Below are 22,599 nucleotides of genomic sequence, written 5' to 3' on the forward strand. Positions count from 1 at the left end.
AGTCTTCGCACTTCACCGTGAACTTTTTTTGTTTTTCACATTTCTTCTACAGCAGGCGACGCTGCATCGTTGCCCTGTAATGTTTTTCTCCCCCTTTGGGGGTTAACGCTAACGACACAAGGAATGAGGCCCAAACGTCAACCGACGTGACGCCGGGTTTTCTAATTCAAACCATCTAAAGTAGTGAAAGGATCTTCAGGCCTCCCGTGGTGCTCCACCACCCAACTGGAACGGCAGCTTCACTGCCTGGACACCAGCGCGCGTTACCACGGCAACCTCCCATCTGCCATGGCTGCCATGGCTACCATGTTTCTGCTTAGCTCAGGTGATAGCAGGACCCCCAAACTGTAAACTCAGTCCAGCTGGAGTCCGGCGTCGATCCAACCGGTCGCCATGACGGGTAAGTGCACGTCCCTCACGCTCGTACGCCGCGTAATAAATGAAACTCCTATAATCTGATTCCTCTGGTTTCTGATTCCTCTGGTTTCTCCGCAGCCTTCGCGCTTGTCTTCATGTTGATAAATGTGCGTTTGATTCATTGCTGTGAAGGGGGGGCCATATCTGTTCTGCAGTCTCATTCCACCAGGTGAAGACTTCACTGGTTTATCCAGATATGAACTGATATTAACTTTTGATGAATGTATTCTAATCCACTGCTTTGTAGAAACTTACATTTTTTCCCTCTAAATTGTTCTTGCTCAACATTTCGCTATGAAGATCAAAAGGCTTTGTCTTTTATTACAAAAAAATGTCGTCGTATTGACCTTTTATGGGTTTGAACCCATCAATTGGTCAAGTGAAGCAGTCACTTTGTTAACCTGCCCACTAGATGGCAGCACAAACCCAGGGAGACGTTGATCTTTGCTATTAATGCACTCCTCTTCCACCTGCATCGAGCCTCCGATGGGGACGCAGCAGACCGATGCAGGTGACCGCTGGCATGTGCAGCGAAAGCCTGCTAAATGTGGTAAAACTGCAAGATTTTAGAACGTGTGACATTTTACAAACGGCGCCCCATATGGGCCAGCATCAGAGACCACATCTGTCCAACCTCAACCCACTGGTGCACCCGTCACGTTTCTTGTGGCTGTTTCTGCAATGATTTACCGCGAGTTTCCATTCAGTTTGTGCTTACTGGCTCATAGCAACACCTCCAGCACGTAGTAGTTGGTTGTGTGGCACCACCATGAGGCCATTTGTCAAGTTTTTTTCTTCTGAAAATAAAACCGTTCCTCCATAATTACTCCATAAGATTTTCAATTATTTTGTTAAATAATACTGATTAAGGATTTCATATTATTTTAGCTCAGCCTGGAAAATCTGAGTTTGACGGGAACATTTGTGGCAAACTATTGATTCAGCTGGAGCTTTCTGCTTTGACTCATGGCCTTCATTAGGAGTTTGTCCAACCATGTGACAAAAAAAACTTGAATGATTTTTTAACTTCTAGTTCAAATACAATTATCACAATTGTCTCATCATTCTGATGCACATCTGTATTAAAGTGTTTTTTTTAAATACATTTAGAAGATTGTGCGGCTTAAATGTCTTCAGCATGCTGTCTGTTTCCCTTTAGCAGACAACATTATATATATATATATATATATATATATATATATATATATATATATATTGTATATATAAATATATAATAAAAACATACATTTGTTCGTCAGGCTCCTCGTTCTGCAATGGCTTTCTGCTATCAGATAAACTCAAGCAGGTTCACCAGAACTTCCTTCAGCTCAGACTCCAGCTGGTGCTCTGAGACATTTCCTCTTCAGTCCACAGCGACCGTCCGCTTCAACGCAACACGACTGTTCTGTTGCAACTTCAAGTCAGATTTGATATGCAGGACTTTTACTTGTTTCAGAAGGTTTTGTGGGTTGTGTATTAGCATTATTATGACACATGACAACAAAAGTTGGATGCAGAATAAACGTCAATAAAGTTTTAATGTCAATAGAGAAATCACGTCACTTTTTTTGAAGAGATGCAGACAGTCCAGGTCGACGCTTCGCACCAGAGACTCACAGGCTTCACTTTACTCTCCAGCGGGAACGTGTTGATGATTCCTGAAAGAACAACGTTGTCAGGAACTCCTCCCACGCTGCTCACAGGTGAAGGGCTTCTCTCCAGGATGGGGCTCACAGGTGAGCAGCACTGAGGAGGTCGAGGTGCAGCAGTGTGGTTCCTCCACAGTGTCGGCGCACTGACGTGGATCCACTTGCTCCCCTGTGAAACTCGCCTCCCCCTCCCCAGGAGGTCCTGCTGAATTTGTGGACGTCTATGCAAAGTAGAAATATTTCAGACAGAGCGTCATCATTCATAGCCTGAGTGATGCAACATTGTAATTCTACAAGCATGGAGGATTTGTACTTATTAGAGCTGTCAACATTAACGCGTTAATCCACGTGATTGATGTAATAAAATATTTTAACGCAACTTTGTTTACTTCTGGTGTGGCGGAAGTAAGCGTTTGGAAAACGTGCTGGTTAAACGCGGGGGGATTTCCAACAGCCGTCAAATGATGATGACAGTTGAGAGGAAGAGTCGCTGTTCCACCCGATGGAATTCTAATGAGTGTCTAAAATACATACTTTCTAAAGCGATTACTAAGGTTTAGTCTTTAGAAGACAAACAAACTTTTAATCGCAATGAATTGGTTAATTTTTTTATTTATCAGCTGACAGCCTCAGTATTTTGTGAGACATTTTAAAAACCATGTACAAAAATTTCTGGCCACTTTTTATCCACAAAATAGAATATAATTTACTTTGATTTATCCAGAGTCCAGATTCATGTACTGAATGTGTATCTGGATTAGCACATACTTGATAAGATAAGGCCTCATTTGCATATTCAAACAATATTTGAAAAAGGGTTTTAATTTGACCCAAGAATCTTCTTTGCCGATGTCCATCAGTCAAAGTTTACCTCTGATGAGCTCATCATGATGGTCATCTTTTCTTCTGGGTGTCTCTCCATCTGAAATAAAGACAATAAGAAACACGAATAAACAAATCAGTTGAAAAATAGCTCCGGCTTTGTTCCCTGCCTTTCTTATGTTGTGCATCTTTCAAATATCTGCAGTCTAACAATGAATTAGAAATGTCTACAAAGCAAACTACTTTTACAAACCCTAAAATTATTCACAATGAAACATATTCAACTGATGTTCGTTTTATCACAGGATATAGTTTGATAAAAGTAAAGAGAACAAAGTAACCTGTTTCTTTTTTGATTAACCTGCTAGGTGATCCGGTGTCTTTTCCTCACTGAGACCCAGAGATGCATCGATGGTTTCCATGGTGACAGCAGCCAAAGGAGTTTTAAAATTTAAAAAATATTTTCAAAAATAAACACGGAAAAATACATGAAATCGACTATGTACTAATATGAAAGTCCACAACAACCTGAAAACTCAGATGCAGTATATTATACTTGTTAATCAAAACTAAACTTTCGTAAAAATGACTTCATAGTGCAGAACAGTGTGTGAATGTGTCAAATGTATCACATCATAGTGTTACAGTGGTCCATTTAATTTTTATTTCAGCAACAGTGGCATCCAGTTGGTCTGGATGCCAACATTTCTCTTTGTAAAATGGTAAAAAATTAAGTCGTCATTCATTTCGTATCTGGCTGCATGCAGCATTTATTTGTTCATCTGTTATACGTCGAGAAGTACACTCGCGCCTCATAAGAAATAGTACAAAATGGATCAACCCCTTTTTGAGAAATGACTTCAAAACACAAAGTGGAGGTAAACAGAATACATATAGGCTTTTGATAACACCTGGGCACAACATGCATGTTCCATTCATATAAATACACAGTATCAAATAATGGGCCCAACTTGCAAGCAGTTGATTATGGGTTTCTCCAGCCATAAGACATCCCTCGAAATGTACAAAATGGATCGTTCATGGCAAGCTTGTACATCAAAACATGCTGTTTAGAGTTAACATGCCATTTGTGATATTGTAAGTATTGACGCTTTGTGGAGTGATGAGATCCGACAGGAGTAAAGAACCAACGAAGACATTCGGGGAGTTCATCTTCCATCCAGGTCGCTCCCGCTTTCACTCCTCAGCTCTCCTGCCCTGTAAACAGACACTTCTAGAGGGCCGCTGAGCAAAGATCAACAGCTCTATCGCTCTTTGCAAAAAGAAAAAAATAACAATACAGTCCAACAAAACAAAATCTGAGGTTACTTCATTATCACAAGTGTCTCTTCATATTTCTTTAAATAACAAAACAAAAGCATGACGTGTTTCTGCGCGTTGGACTCGTCTTCACAGGAATAGTTGAGCGCCGTCCCCCGTGTTGAAGGGATTAAAGGGTCATGCTTTCACGCTCTACACCTCCACCCGAGAGCTTAGTGCAAAAAAAAAAAAAAAAAGTGTTCAAGTCCCTTTTTTTCACTTTCGTCACACGGAAGAGACCAAAAGTCAAGTTTCTTACTCAAGGAGAAATACTGCACGCTGCCACGGCCTTGTGCGCGAGCTCACGGGGGAGAGCACAGCACTTGGTTTCAGCTGGACAACATGAATGAATGACTGTCTAACAGCAACTTGAAATAGGTTAAATTTAAAGACAAAATCAATAAAAATCCTGGATTTTCTACATTTGACCTGTGGGCCGTCAGAATAGTTCAGAGAGTTAAGTGAGAAGAAGAAGGGCTGCTAGCTTTATAAACGCCGGAAGGAACAGCAATCTGCCTGCTATTAGCATGTTGTACAGATTTAGTCAACTAGAGGTGCAGCGACGGCAGCGTCAAGCTTCTCATCAAACTCCCTGCAAGGTGGCAAGTACACTTATTTCCCACAATTTCAAGCAATTCCTTTAAATCTGACTGGCATTTTATACTTGCATACATAAATGGCAAAACAAACAGATAAATCAAGATTATTCTGAAGATAATCTAATGAAAAAGACTAAGACTAAGTATACATTAAATAATGCAGAATGGGTTTTTGGCAAACGTGACATTTTCAGAATAATTCTTTTTTTTTTTTGTTAAAATACCCAGCGAGACCTGTTCAGCCAATCCTATATTTGATAAACCAAAATCAGCTGCTAATATCTGATCAGCCAATAAATCTGTAAGGATCAAAAAATAAAACACCGATATCACAAAACATGCAAAATGGCAAAAACTCAAAAAATAATTTAAAAGATATTTCCATAACAGTAATGAAAATGATGGCACATACTGTATAGAAGATTTGAGAAACGCAAAGAATTACATAAATTGGGACACAAATTAACAATATTGTTTTACAATCACAAAAATAAAAAAAATCAGTGTCCAAAACAGCACAAGAAAGAGAACTGTGACAATACTAATATGGCTAAACGGGCCCTACTGTGCGTATATTCACAACGACAGCGTCGTAAAAAGATTTGTGCTCATAAATAATATCTAAATCCTTTCAGATTAGAAACAGAGAAAAGTAATGCACTGAAACAAGAGATTCAGTCCTTTGCCCGTTCGGGCAAAGAGGAAGTTGGTCCGCGAGGACGACGTCACCCCTGAGTGAAATGATTGGATATCCTGTTTGGGTGTGTTAAGTTTGTTTGACCTTTTGACCTTCGGTTAGAGGGAGGGAGCCGCGTCCTGTGCCCGGTGACGCGTGATGGCGGCGTGCGAGGGAGGGAGGGGGGGGGGCGATGGCGAGGCACTCTTCATGCATCCTCCATCAGCGGCTCGGTGGGGAAACGGCAGGACCTTTTTTTTTTATTTCCTTTTTATTTTCTCATGTGAGGTTGGGAGACCCACGGTGCGCGTTCTCGGTCCAGACCTTCAGAGGTGAGTCTCGTCTCTGGTCTCTGTGCCAAAGTCCTGCCGGTTCCTGGAGCCGGGCGGCGCCGGCCCCCCTCCTTGCGAGTCGTCCGGCATGTGAGCCAGCGGGTCGGACCGGATGATGTACCTGTGCAGACGAGATGCTCATTGGACGCACGTTGAACATGCACAACGCCGTTGTCACCAAAGTAAAAGCTCCTCGGCCGTCTGGGAAAGACAAGAAGTGCTCTTACACAATGTCGTTGAGCTCCAGCATGGTGTCCGGGGGGGGGTTGATGAGGACGTAGGACAGCGTGTTCTGGTGGTCGTTCATCTCGTCTGGGGAAAAGACACAGGAGACCTTCAGTGCTGCTCTGGACTCGGCCCTCGTCCATGATGCAGTACAGCAGGCGGGAAACGAGCCCCTGGTCTCTACCTCCGGGTGTGGACAAAGGACGCTCGTTTCCTCGTCTGGCTGTCAGTCCAACAGATTCTGCTTGCAAATATATGAAAGTGACAATTTAACCATTTAGTAAACTAATAATTGCAGTTACCAAATACATTTGAGGAATTCATAATGGGTTTGTGAAGCCGATACGGTTATTGATATTTAGAGGTTCAAACGGTTAGCAGAACAGTCCTCAAGTCATTTAGTTATTTATTTTTATCAAGTTGATTGATAAACAAGTTTTCAATAAACTAAATATCAAATTTAAAAAATTGAATGCAATGTAAAGAAATGTTTTACCCTCTGTTATCTAATACAGAATGAAGTACTTTATGCACTCTTTATACGACTCCTTCAGCCTTCTATAAACTACACACACTAACAGTTGCAACAATATTCTTTTATTGCTTTGCCAATGTACTTAAGCTAACCGAGCAAACCGTTTTGCACTATGAAGGTCTGACATTCTCTCCAGAATCAATAAGAGGAATCGCTCATTCCCACCAGGAGTCACAATACTGTGTGTCTTTATGTCAGTTTGTGTGTGTGCGTGTGTGTGTCGAGTGCTCTCTGGCGGCGGCTCCTACTTGTTTTACGTGATGGACGGAGGAAGTGAAAGGAGGGCACATGTGTCTCCATGACAACCCACCTGCTTGTGGCCCTTTATAAAGCCAGGCGGGGTGGGAGGAGAGAGAAGGGCTAACCGTTACTGACAGGGCACTTTGTGGAACAAACGGAGGCCCATGCTGCCCGCTGACTAACACGACCCCCCCCCCCCCCCCTTCCCCCTTCCCCCCCTCCCGTGCAGGGCCAACATGCAGACAGCGTCCGCGGCTACGCAACAACTCCACCCGCACCGCATTCACGAAAATAACTCTCTGCGCATTCCACACCGGACCAAAAGGCGGCAGGTTGCCATGCCAACGGACGACACTCAGCCGCCCCCACACACGATCACAATCACACACGCACACCCTCAGAGGGACATGCTCCAGCACCCGTCAGAACCGGACCAAAGGCAGAGCGACTCCAACCGGGCCGAGCGGAGCGGAACACGTCGGGAGTGCGAGAGTGGAGGAGGCCGACCTGCTGCTCCACTGAAGACGACCGGGAGAAGCTGCGCCAAGCGACTTTATCGTAGGCCCCTCGGTGTATTAAATGTGGATTACACCATGGCCACAGACAGAAAACGTGCTTCTTCATCTGGGAAAGGAAACCTCACACACGCGATGAGTCACTGATGTGTGTTCTGTTGTTGTGGCTCTGTAGTCCAGACGGATAAAATTGACTTTGATTGCCCCTTTTTTTAGGATTTTATTCCCACATTTGGTCAATTTTGACCTCCTGGTCTCCATCAAACTGAGACCTTTTATCCCTGATTTGTTGTCCACTTAAACTTCTCGGCCCTCTCGCTAACTCAGTGACATTATATTCATCTGGAATTCAACAAAAAGCTGTGAGACTAAAGCAAAGGCAACTACAGCAGCAGCACTATTCAGGACTAAGTGGCCGTGGTGTAAGTGTCCAGGTATGTGGAAGTTAGAGAGACAAGCCAGAGTTCTTCATTTCCTACTTAAAGACCCCTCCGATGTTTCTCCATCTAACCTTCCATCCACAGACACAATGCGTTCCGCTCCGCTCTTTATCGAAGCCACACTCCAAATCCCTGCAGCACTCGTCACCTCACGCGAACACAATGCAGAAAAGACCACGAAGACAGAGAGAGAAACAGTAGAGAGAGGAAGTGAGAGACTGGCTGTTGATCTACCACTGATTCTGGCACAAACACACACACACACGCGCACACACACACACACACACTCTCATGCAGTGAAGCTGCCGTAATGTGATCAGCGGGCTAACCTGGTGGCCTGGTCCCCTCTGTATACGGGTGCTCTGAAATGTCCTGCAACTCTAACAACAGTACTCACTGTCAACTTCAATATGCTAATTTGTTGATTTATAATAATAAAAAATAGAAAAAGTACTATGAACAGCCTAAGAAAAAACAAACCAAGTGGAAAAATACATTTCTAAAAACGGATAAATATAGATCTGTGTATAAATTCAGTGCACTGATCTTGGATAGATGCTGGCGAGGAGACAACTTCCTTTCTCCACAAGACGGAACGGAGCCACTCACATTGCTGTACATTTGTTATAAAGAGCACAAAGTTACCTTGCAAATATCCTAGATTTACTCGATTCATGACATCGCTCGCAGTGAGATTAGAAACATCCTCTACAGGCCAAAGGGGGGGAGACAGAAAGAATCAGAGAAAGAGACAGTGAGAGAAGAAAAGCACAAAAGGAGGAGGGGGGGAGGGGGGACAAGAAAGAGATCAGGCAGGCAGCAAATGCATTTGCAGTTTCAAAAAGTAACTTTAAAAGAAAAAGTGAGAGCGATGCAAAGCAGCCAGGCAGTCGTGCGTGTGCACAGAATCACATGATATGAGCGTAATGCTGCAGTCGCTCCCAACAGCGTGCATGATTCATATGATGACACGGAGCTTTTTAGAAACGTTTGAGTGCAAATTGGGAGCGTGATTCAGATTTTTTTTTTTTAAGCGTAATGCTGCGAGCAGAGAAGAACTGCAAAAAAAAAAGCAAAGCAAAGAAGTGAGCGGGCGAAGACTGCAGTCAGTGATCCTCGTCTCCATGCACGACGCGCTCACGTCCACGGGGTGGATGTGTGACCACGACTGGGAAGGTGGTGTGTGTGTGTGTGTGTGTGGGGGGGGGGGGGGGGGGGGGGGTGATGGCGCACGGAGGAGGACTGAGAGAATGAGGTTTATGAAGTTGATGAGGTTATAATGATGATGAGGCGCGACATTAATGATTTGAATGAGCAAGACCCACAGCGCCTCGTCGTATTAGGCAGTAGGATGAGATACAATGACAGGAGCACAGATTGGAGTGAGGTCCAAACGCAGCTGGATGCCCGGCTGAAATAATTGAACTGGTTGAGAGCGGGTGGAGGACGAATGCCCGATCAGAGGGACATTCTATGCAGATTTATGTATTTATGCCCTTTAAATCCTATGTTTTATATTATGTCTTTTGTATCAGATTTTTATGACATCACATGTTCTCTGTCAGTGGTGTTTTACATGGCCTACTACATCTTTGCCACGTGACACTGACACTGTTGATCAGCAACAGGCGACCGTGTCACTACATTTTTACGCCCTACCCGCTGAGGTTCAACACAACCAATTTCATTATTTCGGCCTCCTTCTGCTGCTGCTTTTTAAGAAATGTTTATAGTGCTGAGACTCCAATCTGCAAAAAAAAATAAAATTCCTTTCATTGTTATACACATTCATGCACTTCACGACCAATTACGCTGAAATAACCATGAATTAAAACAAAAACAACCTTAGTAACCACCTGTACTCTCTAAGCTTCGCTATGTTTATACAAGTGATACATCTGAGTCCCTGCAGCGAGGGATCTGGTTGCTCCCCTCACCGTATCCCACGGTGGGAAGGCCCAGGTGCTTCATGCGGTTCTTGACCAGCTCGGACAGCTCCTGGCGCTCCGAGCGTCGGTACAGGTTGAGTCTCTGCTGCGAGATGCGCTCCGCTCTGCTGGACGGCTTGTTGGTCTTCCTGCTCAGCCGCCGCGCCCACTGCATGCTCTTCTTCCTCAGCAGCGGGTGCTCCGACTGGTCGCTGGCGGTGGAGTTGCGGTGGGCCGCCTTCTCCTTCCAGGGCTCGCCGCGCTCGCGGGGCTCCTCGCCTTGTTGCGTGTTTATGGACACCTGAGACTGGGAGAGCCGGTGGGAGGGGGGGGAGGGTGGGGGAGTTAATACTGAATACTGTGTGCGAATTGCAGCGTGTTGGCTTGGATGGTTTTTATAATACCTGCGCACATCACAATAAAAGCAAACTTAATGCTTTAATTATTTAAAAAAACTTTTCAAAATATCCAAATAATAAACAAGCACATTTGGATCTTACCTGTGCGTTACTGTCTTTGCCCTGAAACAAGGACCAACAGGCATCCAAACAAAACAAAAAAAAAATAAATGCAATGAAAGATGGAGGCATCCAAAGCAAACGAAATCATCAAAAATGTTCAGAACTTTGCACAAGAATTATAAAATCCACGCAGCGCCGGAAGCCCAACACAAAGCCGGGTCTCGGACATTTAGCATCCGATCCGAGCGAACTTGCCTCCGAGGTGGCGAACATGTGCGACTCTGTGCGGTAGATGCCGATGGGGATCTCGGCGCTGGAGGAACAGAGCTTCTGGAAGAGTCTGCCGTAAGTCCTGATCCACAGATCCTCTTCGGTGATCTTCATCTGAGAAGGACAGAGAACACCGATGGAGCGGATAGCACCAAAGGCTCGGGCGGCACAGGCGCTCCTACTCACAGCGCACAGGTACCCAGAGCCGGGCGTGGTGTCCAGGCCGAGGAGCAGCCTCGCGATGCCGATCATGTAGTCCTTAACGAACGACTGTGGGAGCAGAGAGAAGTGTGAGGGAAGGCGGCCTCGCGCCGGCTCAGACGCCCCGTGTGCACGCGCGCGCGCCGTTATCCCACCTGGTAAAGCAGCGTGTCCAACATGCTGATGCTGAACACTCTGCCGGCGGCGAACGGGAGGCGGAACATGAAGGCCAGGTTGGAGCCCTTGTCCCGCTCCACCTGGAGAGAGGAACCGTGTTAAAGTCTCACCTTTTCCCGTCTGTTTACTGCTCTGACTATTTGCTCCATGCGCAACACAACTATGCAGAATATTTCTGCAGTTTATCAACATCTTCAAGGGGGATATTGTGAGGGTTGAGTAAGTCCAGGTAAGTCGAGTTAAACGGTAAAATGTTGAAACATTAGGGCGATATAAATCCCATCAAATTCTATGATGCAGCTTTCAGCCTTTTTAAAAAATCTGGATGAACCACAGAGTTCCCCACTTGAGGCGGGTGAGGTTTTTTTTTGGGGGGTGTCATGACGGGGTTCTGGGGTCTGAAAAGGCATCTCACCTTCTCCAGTTTGGAGAGAGCGAGCGAGTAGCAGTCCTTGGCTCGGAACTGCATGAACCTCATGTTGGAGGGATGCGTGAGCTCCGTGATGATGCTGAGACTGGGGAACAACCTGAGACGGGGGAGATAAAGAGGAGGAGATTGTTGGTGAAGGATTTCTGCAGAGGTGGAGGACCTCGCGTGGCAGTGATGGATTCTTTTAATTTGCTTTCTTAAATGAACCTCATCCACCATTTGGGGGGAAACGCTGGAAAAAAACGTGAGTTTACTTTCCACGACAACAGAAGAGGAGGTGAACCAAGCGGAGCACGACGCACATCCCATCATCTCCTCTGTGCTTGTACGCACCCGAAGGCGCTCTCCGGGTTACCTGAACATGGTCTGCACGTTGACGATGGTCTTGGCGTCCGCCATGTAGTCCTCCTCGGCGCTCATGGTGCTCTCCTTGTCCACGACCACCAGGTTGTCGGCGTAAATGATGCCGCACTGAAGCAGGTTGTCCAAGCTGGTCCATTGACAAAAAGACAGCGCTCAAAACGGCTTGTGTGGAAATGGTTCTCTGCACGTTATACAGTATAACAGTACAACTTCCATTTATACGCTCTACACGCTAGGCTATGACTTTTGACAGCATAGTGTACTATTGACTTATGAAATCTTATTGGAAATACTAAACTTTTGCATGGTATGCAATACGAAGACATTTAATGATGTACAATAGTACATTCAAGACTTAATACCGTATTTCATGTGGCATAGTACACTCAGACTTGTTCCTCACATGTTGCCTGACATACATTTGTTACAGTGGCCTTTTGGCATTAATTTAAACATATAAATGAAGTGGCTGCGATTCATTAAAAGCATAACATACCTCTTACACTTATTCATGGCATTTTTAAGTCATACTAAACATAGATTGCCATTTTTAATCAAAATGTCTTCTGACATAATTATTGTTTTTAAATTATATGTTTGTGGCTATGAAATGTAAATTCTAAATGAAACATTTCATACAACAAGCATCACTGCTTGCTTCATTAATCTATACTACTTTTAATGACATATATCATGTTTTTTAAATTCCACTTTTTATGGCACACTATACGATTACTTGATGATTTCCATTTGGGCATTCTGAAATTAATTTTATGTAAATTGTTACGAGTCTTATTCTACTCAATATGTAGCTCCATAAAAGCTCATATGTATCATGAATCATTAAATTCCGCACTGCTTCCGTAAGTGTGTGGAATAACATATTAAACGTAACTGTTAAATGCTTCGATAACATTTCCCATGTGTGCAGACATAGCTGATGATTGGACAACGTCTCCTAGCAACCAAAACAACACATTACTAAAGTGTTAATTAGGTGAGATCGCTTAAGAGCGAAAAAAGGGCCAACCGGCCTATTTAATCACCAAGTAATGATTAGCAAATGTACGTGGGAATAAGGGGCACGATGTGAGTTGTGCTCGCTACTGTGTTGGAATGAAAACTATTACGGAGATGAACACGGTCATTAAATCAAGTAACCGAGTGAACAGGTTTACGAGTTTACAGGTAACCCAAACACATACTTATCGATTGTGCCCGCCATGAAGTAAACCATTGGGAAGCAGCAAATGGCCTCCAAGAAGTGATTGTCCGGTCTGCAGGAAACAGGAAACAGGAAACAGGAAACATGGTTAACGAGCCTCCCAGACTAATTATCTGTGGGAAACCCCCCGTCACACATTATGACGATATTGTGGCAATTTCCTGAAATGAGCCTGTTGATGACGGCAGTGCGGGGACCATTCCAACTGGATTCATTTTGAAGGCAGGAAAAAGTGGATTAATTCTTAAGATTCGACGAGAGGGTTGAAGCGGTTGCCATGGAAACCCCCGAGGTCGTCACGCAGCTTCCATGCTCTCCAAATTGTAATCAAATGTTACAGTTCAACTAAACCTTTATCAACATGAATGTAGAGTAGTCTATCTACACGCACTCTTATCTTTACGTGTATGCACATTATTAGGTATAGGTTGTGTGTTTGAGGCCTCTATATAAAATGAAAGTCTTACTGGTAGTCCAGCAGCAGCACTATGGGGTTGAGCTCCTTCCTGGGCCGATAGTACGCACGCAGCGGGACGATGAAATTGTAGAGGCCGTTTCCCGCCGTCTCCGCGGACACTATGATCAGCTTGTTCTTGAAGCCGTACGCTTTGGCGTCCACGAAGCTGCTGTGTGTGCAGCCCTGGAACGGCATTTCAAGAGGGAATCCACCCGGTTTTCAGTTTTAGTGCAGGTGTTTGTTTTTTTACGAAAACAGTTCTAAAAAGATTGTGTTACTCACCTTGTCGAGGCGGAGGCAGCAGAATGGAGCTTTCTGGGGCAGCAGGTGGCACAGGGTTGGAGAGCTGCCGATGTAGGGCGAGTTGGGAGGGTAACCCTTCACAAAGCTGGTGAAAAAGAAACAAGAAGTTACCAAACTTGAACAACATTGAAATAATCTTTAATTATTATAATTTTTATCCATGTTATTTACAATCTGAAGGAAGTGATGAACACAAACCCGCACAAAAGATTGCGTCTGTTTCAAAGAATTATTGTCCTTGAATCCTTCTTCGTTACTAATTCTAATCAGACAAAACATCGCGTTTCCATCCTTCCATTAATCGCTTAAATCAGTCCCCTTTAAATGACTGAAGGATTCATTGCAGCTTAATAGAAACCAAACCAGCAATTACAATGTTTTTGTATCCTGCTTAGTTTTAATTATGTCTCATTTTGTTTTCGCCACAATTGTGCCAATATTGTTTTGTGAGCCCTGAACTGTAAAGCGGCTGATCAGATTGACGGTGCCCTCCGGTCTATCAACAAAAAGCGATCCGGACTTTGTTCATGGATGCGTATACCTGGTCACCACACGGGGGCACTGGGGCACCTTCAGCAGCCTCCATCTACCCGACTGCTGGTTGACATTTCTCAAAAGAAGAAAAACGACTCCAGCTTCGAGAGGCGCAGAAGTTTGAGATCTATGCAAGAGCACCTGCAGCACGAGCTGCACTTAAGAGGTAGATGGATGAGCCTACTTGTCACGAGATACATGTTCATCACCGCCACGTCTTCGCGCCACACAGATCACATGCCTCCTTCCAACCCATCAGTCCCTCCTCCTGCAACCACCGAGACGTGACCAAGCGGAGGACGGGTGACATCCATCGGGCCATTTCGCTTGTTTTAAAACCACGACACCCCTTCGGGTCAACGGCAGCACTCACTCGGGCGCCACGGAGCCCTCGTCGTCCGACTGGTTGGTCTCGTCCTCCGACTGGTCGCTGAGGAGGTCGCAGGGCAGAATGGCGGAGGAGTCGGCGATCTCCAGGACGGGCGCGATGCTCGGCCTGCGGCTGCCGGAGCCGTTCTCCGTCGGCAGCGTCAGCTTGCCGCTCTCCTCGGGCGGATCCGGGTTCTGGAGGTCGATGGCCACCGTGCCTGGAGAAGCACGCGACGCATCGCGGCAGGCATATTTTCCATATTGTAAATATATTAGACTTTATAACTGTGTTTAGCTTGTTCAGAATGTTTGTCACTCACAGTGCTCTCTTTAGCTCAGCCTGAGATGTAATCATGTAATAAATACTCTAAAGTTTCAACAAAATAACAAACAGTATTGAAAAATGTGTGTCAATAAATATATCCCTGAAATACATCATACTGATTCATGATGTATGCATATTCCACATATCAGATACTTGATATATGCACAATAGATATATCAGATGTATCAGATACTTGGTGATATAAGCATATTACATATATCAGGCATATCAGATTTGATATATGAACAATAATCAGATGTATATATACTGTATGTAGAATACACATTTATACAAAATCAGTCATGTATGAAAAAGTGATGCATCATGCGCAAACTTACCATATGCAGTGGCCTGATCAACTTTCACAGGTCAAAGAAAAAGCACAACACAATAATGTCAGCCAAGAAAGAAAAAAACGCATGTGAGAAAAGAAGTCGTGCATAACAGTCAGCGAAAGCAAACGGCATCACCAAGGCAGCCAGCGCGCCGACGTGTGAGGAGCCTGTCAGCAGCGAAGCCTCCGCTTCCCCCACGAAACTGTCTGCAGACTGAATAAACGGCATCGTCCACCTCCCCCCCCCCCGATTCCCCAACTTCCAAACACACTTCTGCCGGTCAGCTGCGAGCCTCACCCATGCTGGCGATGATGCTGTGCACGGGCAGCCTGCAGGGGGCGTCGTAGAGGCCGCTGACGGACAGGCCCTTGTTGTGCTTCTCCTCCTCTTTGAAGATGAAGGCCGAGTTCTCCTCCTTGGTGATGTTGATGTAGTAGCAGGTGTCCGCCGCCGCCATGATGTGGCGGGGGCCCGGGTTGAGGAGGATGCTCTTGTTGTCCTCCCGCTTCACTCCGATCAAACACACACCGTACCTTGGAGGTGTGTGAGGGAGGGGTGGGGGGAGAGGGGGTGCGATGTTCAAAATGGTTCTTCTTTTCATTGCATGCTACTGTAATTAATCTAAGGCGAGATGAAGCTGGGGAAACACTAACTTCTTGTGGGCGTGGAAGGAGGCGTAGGTGAAGCTCTTTCCATCGTACTCCCCAAAAAACTTGCTGTCACACAGGCGGATGTGGTAGACCTCGTTTCCAGAGCAGCGCCCATAAATCCGCTGCCACTGCTCCGGTGACAACTGCCCCTCCCTGAAACGGCACCATGGAATAGATGCTACTTTAAAAAAAAAAGGTCAGCAATGGAGCGCTAACATACAGCAGCCTTGATTCTAAATATAAAAATGTCTGAATATAGTATGACACAAAAGTTATTTCAATTCAAAGAGGGTGCCATAAAAAAATTCCAACTTTATTCGCAACTCAGCAGCTCTTATTTCGCCATGTATCGACAAATCTATCTGACCGTTGACAACGCAATCCAACATTCTAGTCACAATTCTGAAGAGAAATAGAGGCCGGGGGGGGTCATTTTATTTCAGGCAATTCCCATTCTGCATGACTTTCAATCGATGCGATGACATTTGAATTAAAAACTGCTAAAAAAGGAAGTCTAGTCCCAGACGTGTCACCTTCACAGCCCCAAGTCGCTGCAAGTTTTTCCATAATGGAAATTAAAACAGATGAGCTGCTGTGGACAGCAATGAAGATGTAGTGGGACCTTGCAAAGAACAAGAAAACCACCGAGCAAGAAGCAGCAGCGGTGACCGCACAGAAGCTACAGTCTGAAAAAAATAAACCCAAATCTATATTTGGGTTTATTTTAATTGGGGTTAAACCTACGACGGAAGGAGGCGGTCAAGCTTGCTGGGTTGAAAATATTGACACCACAGAAGACTTAGCTTAGCATCTCTTAACAGGGAGGAAACAGCCCGGCTCCGGCCGTTATGCTAAACTAAGCTAAGCATCTCATCTAATGGACAGATATTTGATATCAATCCCCGCGTCTAACTGGAGGCAAGAATGCAGTACGAGTCCACGCTGAACAATCCAAACAATTATATTACTTGGACTGTAAAAGCACTTTCTTATATTTGATCACGTTAGTGCAAAGCATGCAGAGTATATTACCTTGAGAAAGTCGCAGGTCCATAACGATAACTCAATTTATTTATTGGATTTTGTGCAGCCCAAAATCACAAATTTACACTCACTCAGCGATAGAAAGTCGACAGCACGGTAAATCCACAAAGGTTAACGTCTACTCACTGTCCTCTGGAGGTGTGAACCAGGAGTGTGACTAAGGTGGACGTGGCGGGACACACACAGTTCAGCGCCAACATGGCGTACTTGAACTCTTCTTCACACACCACGTGATCTGATTGAAAGGGATGGAAATAACACAACGTGTAAGACCGAGGCTGTGTTGCACCAACAAGGTAGAAGATAAAAGTCACCAATAAGAACTCACCTGCAAACTTAACATGGAATTTATTTTCTGGTTTGAGAATTTGGACGTAGAGAGGGCAGTTTGGAGCAAAATCTTTTGCAGCCCAAGCCCTTAAAATAGTCTGATGATCCTGTTTCACAACAAAAATGTACATTTCACTCATCCGGTTAGTTATTTGTAAATGCAATCGGAATTTTATGGATCGTGCAGGTTCAGTCGGTGACTCAATGTGCTCCCGATACTCAACGGCAGAATCACGACTCGCGAATCACGAATATCTCAAACGCTCTTGGCTGGATTATAAAAGGAGGGGAAATGGCTTCATCTAAATCATTGTTATCGTGAGATTGTGTTTCACCGACGATAAGAATCCAATTGATGAGACTCACAGCGGCAGTTCGGTCGACCTCGTTCCTGCTGCTGAGGATGAAGCAGGCCTCGGCGTCGTCCATCCTGAGCACAGACAGAGAGACGAGACGGTGATTGCAGAGATCGTTCGTGGAAAAGCCGGGCAGGGGTGAGGGTGACCTTTCCTCGCCTCTCTGAGGGATTTTATCTACTTCCTGTTGCTGCGTAAAAATGCACCTGCGTAACTTTGCACATTCATTAGTCTCACATCGCCGTGCTCTAGTGAGAGGGAGTATCTCATCGTAGCCAGCAGCACCGTGAATATTTTGTAGGGAGCGAGACCGGATTGACCACCACCGGTGTGATCCATCAGTCTCGATTGCTGCATATCCTTTCCGGCTTTTTGCTTTTCAATTACACGGATGTGCAAGCAGAGAGCCGGCAAGTAAACGAGCAAGCACCTCCTCCTCTATATGAACCCCTCCGGACTCCCAGCGCAGACTTTACATTTACATACTTTTAAAAGGAATTTAGATGTCCTGAACCAGAACCTAAAGCTAAACCGTTTCAATGACCCACTTTACCAGACATTAACACAGGGCCTGGTTTCATGGGGCCTCCATGGTGCCAAGCAGTACACCATGTTTTACTCATTTGCCTGAAAGGACTCACTTGGCCCTCATCAAGTCCTGGTCTTTGAGGGCGGATCCCTGCAGGTAGATGACCCTCTGGGACCACAGGGGGATCTGGAGGATACGGCGAACCTGAATGTCTATCTCGGTTGGACACAGGATCACCACGTAGTAGTCCTGCAAAACGAGGTTTTGAAGTTTGTGTATTGAAACAGATCTTTGGTTGTTGTCATCCTGCTGATCACTGAACCATTACCATCTACACTGACCACATACAGCTGATTCGCTTCGGTACCTGCAGCCTCGGGTGAGCGTAGAACTCGTTGAGGAAATCCATCAGCAGGTCGATCTTCAGCGAGCTGACGCACAACACCACATGTTTCTCCGTCTGCGCGCGGTGGCGGCTGTAGTTTCCACCCAACTTCTGGCTCTCCATCCACAAGTACGCCAGCTCTTCGAACTGACAAAAACGACAGCGACACTGGCGTGACGTCAAATGCGACAAGAACTGCCGACGCAGCGGTTCGTCAGGCACCAGGTGTACATTCCCCTTTCTTCCCTTCCCCCGGGTTGTTTCCAATTAAATAATGCAGCGAATAGATGGATTTATCATGCAGCGAGCGTGAGCCGATACGACTCGGCCAGGAGTTTGAGTTTGATTTGCGGACGTCTCCAGCGGCCAAAAATGTCAGAGGGGAGAAAGCACTTCATTAGGTCTGCAAGAAAATGTCATTTAATATTTGATCATAGTTGCACAAAGGTCAGTAGATGCGGCACATGACGGGAATTGCTAATCTCGGAAAAGCACCCAGTAAAAGGTTTGCACCCTTCGCCCTACTTTGCAGGGGGGGAACCAACCCGCTCCTTTTCTCTCCTTCATCACCTGCAGTGGGAGCACCACCAGCGCCACGCAGATGAGAATGACCACCAGCAGCTGGGAGGGCCAGATCTGTGGGGTGACGTCCCCGTAGCCCACGGTGGAGAAGGTGACGATGCAGAAATAGAAGGCGTCAAACAGGCCCAGGTGCTTCCCCGCTCTCTCTAGGTGCTGGATCCCACAAGCTCTGCAGAAAGATGGATATCATGGGACAGGATGCTACACCAGACACGTCTCCAGCGGGGAAAGATTGAAACGTCTAAGCGTGAAATGAAGATCCGTTTTAGCTCGGTGGACTGGATGTCAGACTCAATTTGCTGAAAGATCAAAGTCGAGTAAAAAGACCAAAGGTTCCCTCAGTCTCACTACCCAGCTTATTACATTAATGAGTCACATTTAATTTAGCATCTAGATATTGAGTATACCATTGTTGATTATGTTTTATTTAGTGTATAATCACTTCAAAATATAATTAGTTGTCAAATAAAACTGTGCACGTGTGTCGGCTTACGAGAACAAGACGTGTAATCAATACTAGCGTACGTACGTTGTCCAGACTCTGGGTGTTCCGGGTCATGTAGCACAGTGTGTGTGACACAGTAAACAGGAAATGCATGACCCAGAACGCAGGTTCACTCACCCAGTGAAAACCAGGCAGAATAGTGTGCAGATGAGGATGAACACCTGGTTGAACATGGCGGAGTGGGTCCTCTGGATGGCGCGATGGAAGTCGTTCTGAACGTGGGACAAAGGGGTTACTAGATAGCTGGGTGTTCACCACCATATCCATCCTCAATCAGTGCGCACACATACATCGCGCACAGTCCCTGTCCGACCCCACTGTCCCTCGTCGTCGTCCTACGTTTGGTTTCCTCCTACTCCGTCTTGAAATGTAGCACCCAGTGACTCACTTCCAGTCGCATCTTGTTAGCGTGTTCTGCCTGTCAGCGCCTCCCTTCAGCGCCTCTGCAAACGCTCCGTGTTTCCTCTCCGTGTGCCGGTCCGCTCGGCCTCGGATTCAACCATCTGCCCAACTAACCGCCTTGGCACGAGGCTGCTACTCTGTCACGGTCTCGTCGGGATAACGGCGTGGGAACGCGCTACGCCGGTTGGGTATCATCTAATTGCTTTGAGTTCCATGTAACAGCACCTGCTGTGTCCTGGCGAATATTTATTACACAAAAGCAGAATTCTGTGACGAGGAGTTTTTACGTGTTTCTGCTGCATTGCAGTGTTTGTTATGTCTGCATTGGCCGTTGGTTCTGAAGGTGTTTCAAAATGTGCCGTGTGGCCCTCATTTCTTTATGTATTGTTTTGTTCCACATCCGCCTCTGGATATTTAGTATTTACACCATGTGCAGTCATCAATCCCCTGCAACAACTGCTGTTGGCACAATAAAAAGTTACTGAGTGGGAGTCATAGCTGCCGGTGAAACCGTCTATAGGAAATATATACACCGTAAAATGCTGTGACATGGAAGTGAGTCACGTCAATTTTAAACTAATTTCTTCATCTGCAAAATGGCAAAGCACGTCTTTTCTTTTCCCTGAACTTGGCTCAGTTTTCCTTTTTTAATGGTTGGTGAACGCTTCTTAATCAATGAGCAACCTAATTTATGAAAGCAGCACCAACCCTCAAAGAAATGCATCGTGTCACCTCAAATGAATCCTCTCCAAATCCCTCAGTGGTTAAAAAACAAACAAACACAAACACGAGTTCTATGTGCTCTTTTTTTCCTGCGTTGCCGCCCGTTGAAAATACGTACGATCATGTTCTCCAGGGCACCTTTGGCAAGCCAGCAGTTAAGAAACACCGGGACGAATATGTTTCTCAATGGAGGCCAGAAGATCTTAAAGGAAGACGGAAGAAAGAAAGGGAGGAAAATATCAGTGAAATGTTTATCTGCAAACATTCCTGTGACAGAGAAGGGACATAGAAATGCTCGATACAGGGAAGAACATAAACGGCACGAGCCCTCGGATGAGGGACTCACAGTGAATGTGCTCTAACATTAGATTATTGTGTTGCTCAGAGCAGTAAAATCCCCCAATGACCTTGAGTGTGTCTGGTGGAACAAAGTGAAACTACTGGATGAAACCCGTTACTCACCGTGATTATAAATGGCACTGAATTGATCATCTCCAATATGAAGGATATTTGGAAGATCTGCTCCCAAATGTTCCCCTGGAAAGCAAATTGGTTTGGAAATGGTTCATTAAACCCGTGACAGGATGGATTGTTTCAGAGAGAACTATAAAACTACACTGTGTAGCAGGCAAGAGTACGAGGGCTTGGTCGGTTGTGAATTTTAAGTCTAATCATGAAATTCGAAAAAAGCTTCATTTTTTGGTGCAAACAATGAACTGAGAGCCTCACATCTGGATCGGAGGGGTTGGTGATAAACGCTGGGTCAGGACACCACGGCCCGCTTTGACCTGCTTTGTTTTTTCCGGGCATTTGAGGTTTGTGCAGCATGTTAATGAGGCTTAGCTACTGTCCAGCGCGTACATACAGAAACACAATTATCATAATCTTTGTAATTTAATTTCCCTCCATCAAAATTGCTTTCTTCTAGATCTTAATGACTTTTTAAAAAGTTTACTTTGTACTGCTGTATATTCTCTGCTGACTCGAGATGCAAAATGAGCTTATTAGTGCCCTGGAACTATTACATGCTGAATTATGTATTCAATGAGACCTCGAATGAAGGAAAGCTTCGCTGTTTCCAAACGGCCGCATTAAAAAAACTAGTTAAATGTGAAAAGACTTTGTGGTTACTGGCAAGATGCAGGCCAGATAATAAATAGGCTCATACATACGGTGAAAGTATGGTGGCAGCTAAGCCTAAATCAGCATGTGGGACTAAATACGGATCACATTTTGGACGTTTAAACACCAATTTAAAGGGACATTGTGGTGGGATTGTTATTGAAAAGGACATAGCAAGGCATGAAAAGAAAAGAAACTGCAAATATTAAAACCTCCACATGTCCATCTCATTAACAAACTGCACTGCAGTGGCTCAAACAAAGGCTGACCCGTTGTATCTGTGGATTTCCATAGAATCCATTTTGCTGATATCTTCAGTTCCGCCATTTAAATTAATATTGAAACCATTAAAACCAAAAAGAAAAGCACTTCCAGCCCGCAAAATGCTTTATGTAACTGAGGGATGTCAGAGTCTAAAAGTTGTGGCTTGTGATAGGTGACCCCACTGGGCCCAAACACCTGGACTGCTCACTGAGGAGCACACGCGAGCTGGACTTTGATCGGACGGCTGTCAGACATCGGCGCGGTTCCTCACCTTGTAGCTGAGATATGTGATGAGCATCGTCTCCAAGAAACTGATTAAGGCCACTGTCACCTGCAGCAGAGGGGAGAGAACAGTCACCTGCATCACCTGCATCGGATAAAGGGCCACTAAGATTTCACTTCAACGTGGTCCTCGAGCAGTGGAATTTGATTCACGTGCACCTTCATTTGAGTGGAATTAGTCTCACCTGTATCGCCCATACAGGTTCCCGTCTGGTAACCCAGAAAATCAACGACCTGTCAAAAGCCACATCAAAGTTCTCTTTTCTGCACCTCCATT

General features: G+C 45.3%; 1 protein-coding gene and 1 long non-coding RNA gene across 23 annotated transcripts in view; both read right to left on the bottom strand.

Annotated features, from left to right (window-relative positions):
* Positions 1–1,936: 1,936 nt before the first annotated feature.
* LOC144386394 (uncharacterized) lies at positions 1,937–3,065 on the bottom strand. Its single transcript, XR_013452098.1, has 2 exons — positions 2,938–3,065; positions 1,937–2,287 (listed from the first exon to the last, which is right to left on the bottom strand). It is a non-coding gene; the product is annotated as an uncharacterized LOC144386394 (long non-coding RNA).
* A 568-nt stretch (positions 3,066–3,633) lies between these two features.
* Positions 3,634–22,599, bottom strand: part of kcnt1b (potassium sodium-activated channel subfamily T member 1b) — a 53,717-nt gene continuing 34,751 nt past the window's right edge. For 6 of the 22 annotated variants that reach the window (XM_040196321.2, XM_040196317.2, XM_078087519.1 and 3 more), the window contains 31 exons: positions 22,508–22,556; positions 22,312–22,371; positions 21,117–21,191; positions 20,773–20,856; positions 19,647–19,741; positions 19,013–19,193; positions 18,425–18,589; positions 18,170–18,306; positions 17,539–17,602; positions 17,171–17,279; positions 16,969–17,077; positions 15,802–15,951; positions 15,446–15,681; positions 15,152–15,172; positions 14,493–14,706; positions 13,565–13,670; positions 13,293–13,465; positions 12,806–12,877; positions 11,593–11,727; positions 11,223–11,334; positions 10,786–10,887; positions 10,616–10,699; positions 10,415–10,543; positions 10,199–10,219; positions 9,708–10,005; positions 8,416–8,478; positions 8,100–8,150; positions 6,886–6,897; positions 6,225–6,281; positions 6,043–6,127; positions 3,634–5,936 (listed from right to left, as the gene is read on the bottom strand). In XM_040196321.2, the coding sequence (XP_040052255.1) occupies positions 5,810–5,936; positions 6,043–6,127; positions 6,225–6,281; positions 6,886–6,897; positions 8,100–8,150; positions 8,416–8,478; positions 9,708–10,005; positions 10,199–10,219; positions 10,415–10,543; positions 10,616–10,699; positions 10,786–10,887; positions 11,223–11,334; positions 11,593–11,727; positions 12,806–12,877; positions 13,293–13,465; positions 13,565–13,670; positions 14,493–14,706; positions 15,152–15,172; positions 15,446–15,681; positions 15,802–15,951; positions 16,969–17,077; positions 17,171–17,279; positions 17,539–17,602; positions 18,170–18,306; positions 18,425–18,589; positions 19,013–19,193; positions 19,647–19,741; positions 20,773–20,856; positions 21,117–21,191; positions 22,312–22,371; positions 22,508–22,556 (3,376 nt within the window). In that variant the 3' untranslated portion in view covers positions 3,634–5,809. Of the gene's footprint in view, positions 5,937–6,042; positions 6,128–6,224; positions 6,282–6,885; positions 6,898–8,099; positions 8,151–8,415; positions 8,479–9,038; positions 9,519–9,707; positions 10,006–10,198; positions 10,220–10,414; positions 10,544–10,615; positions 10,700–10,785; positions 10,888–11,222; positions 11,335–11,592; positions 11,728–12,805; positions 12,878–13,292; positions 13,466–13,564; positions 13,671–14,492; positions 14,707–15,151; positions 15,173–15,445; positions 15,682–15,801; positions 15,952–16,968; positions 17,078–17,170; positions 17,280–17,538; positions 17,603–18,169; positions 18,307–18,424; positions 18,590–19,012; positions 19,194–19,646; positions 19,742–20,772; positions 20,857–21,116; positions 21,192–22,311; positions 22,372–22,507; positions 22,557–22,599 lie in introns of those variants that run through there. The other 16 variants (XM_040196319.2, XM_078087520.1, XM_078087521.1 and 13 more) reach the window with 14 other exon arrangements.

Source organism: Gasterosteus aculeatus, chromosome 13 (assembly GCF_964276395.1).
Source record: "Gasterosteus aculeatus chromosome 13, fGasAcu3.hap1.1, whole genome shotgun sequence".
Classification (NCBI taxonomy): domain Eukaryota; kingdom Metazoa; phylum Chordata; class Actinopteri; order Perciformes; family Gasterosteidae; genus Gasterosteus; species Gasterosteus aculeatus.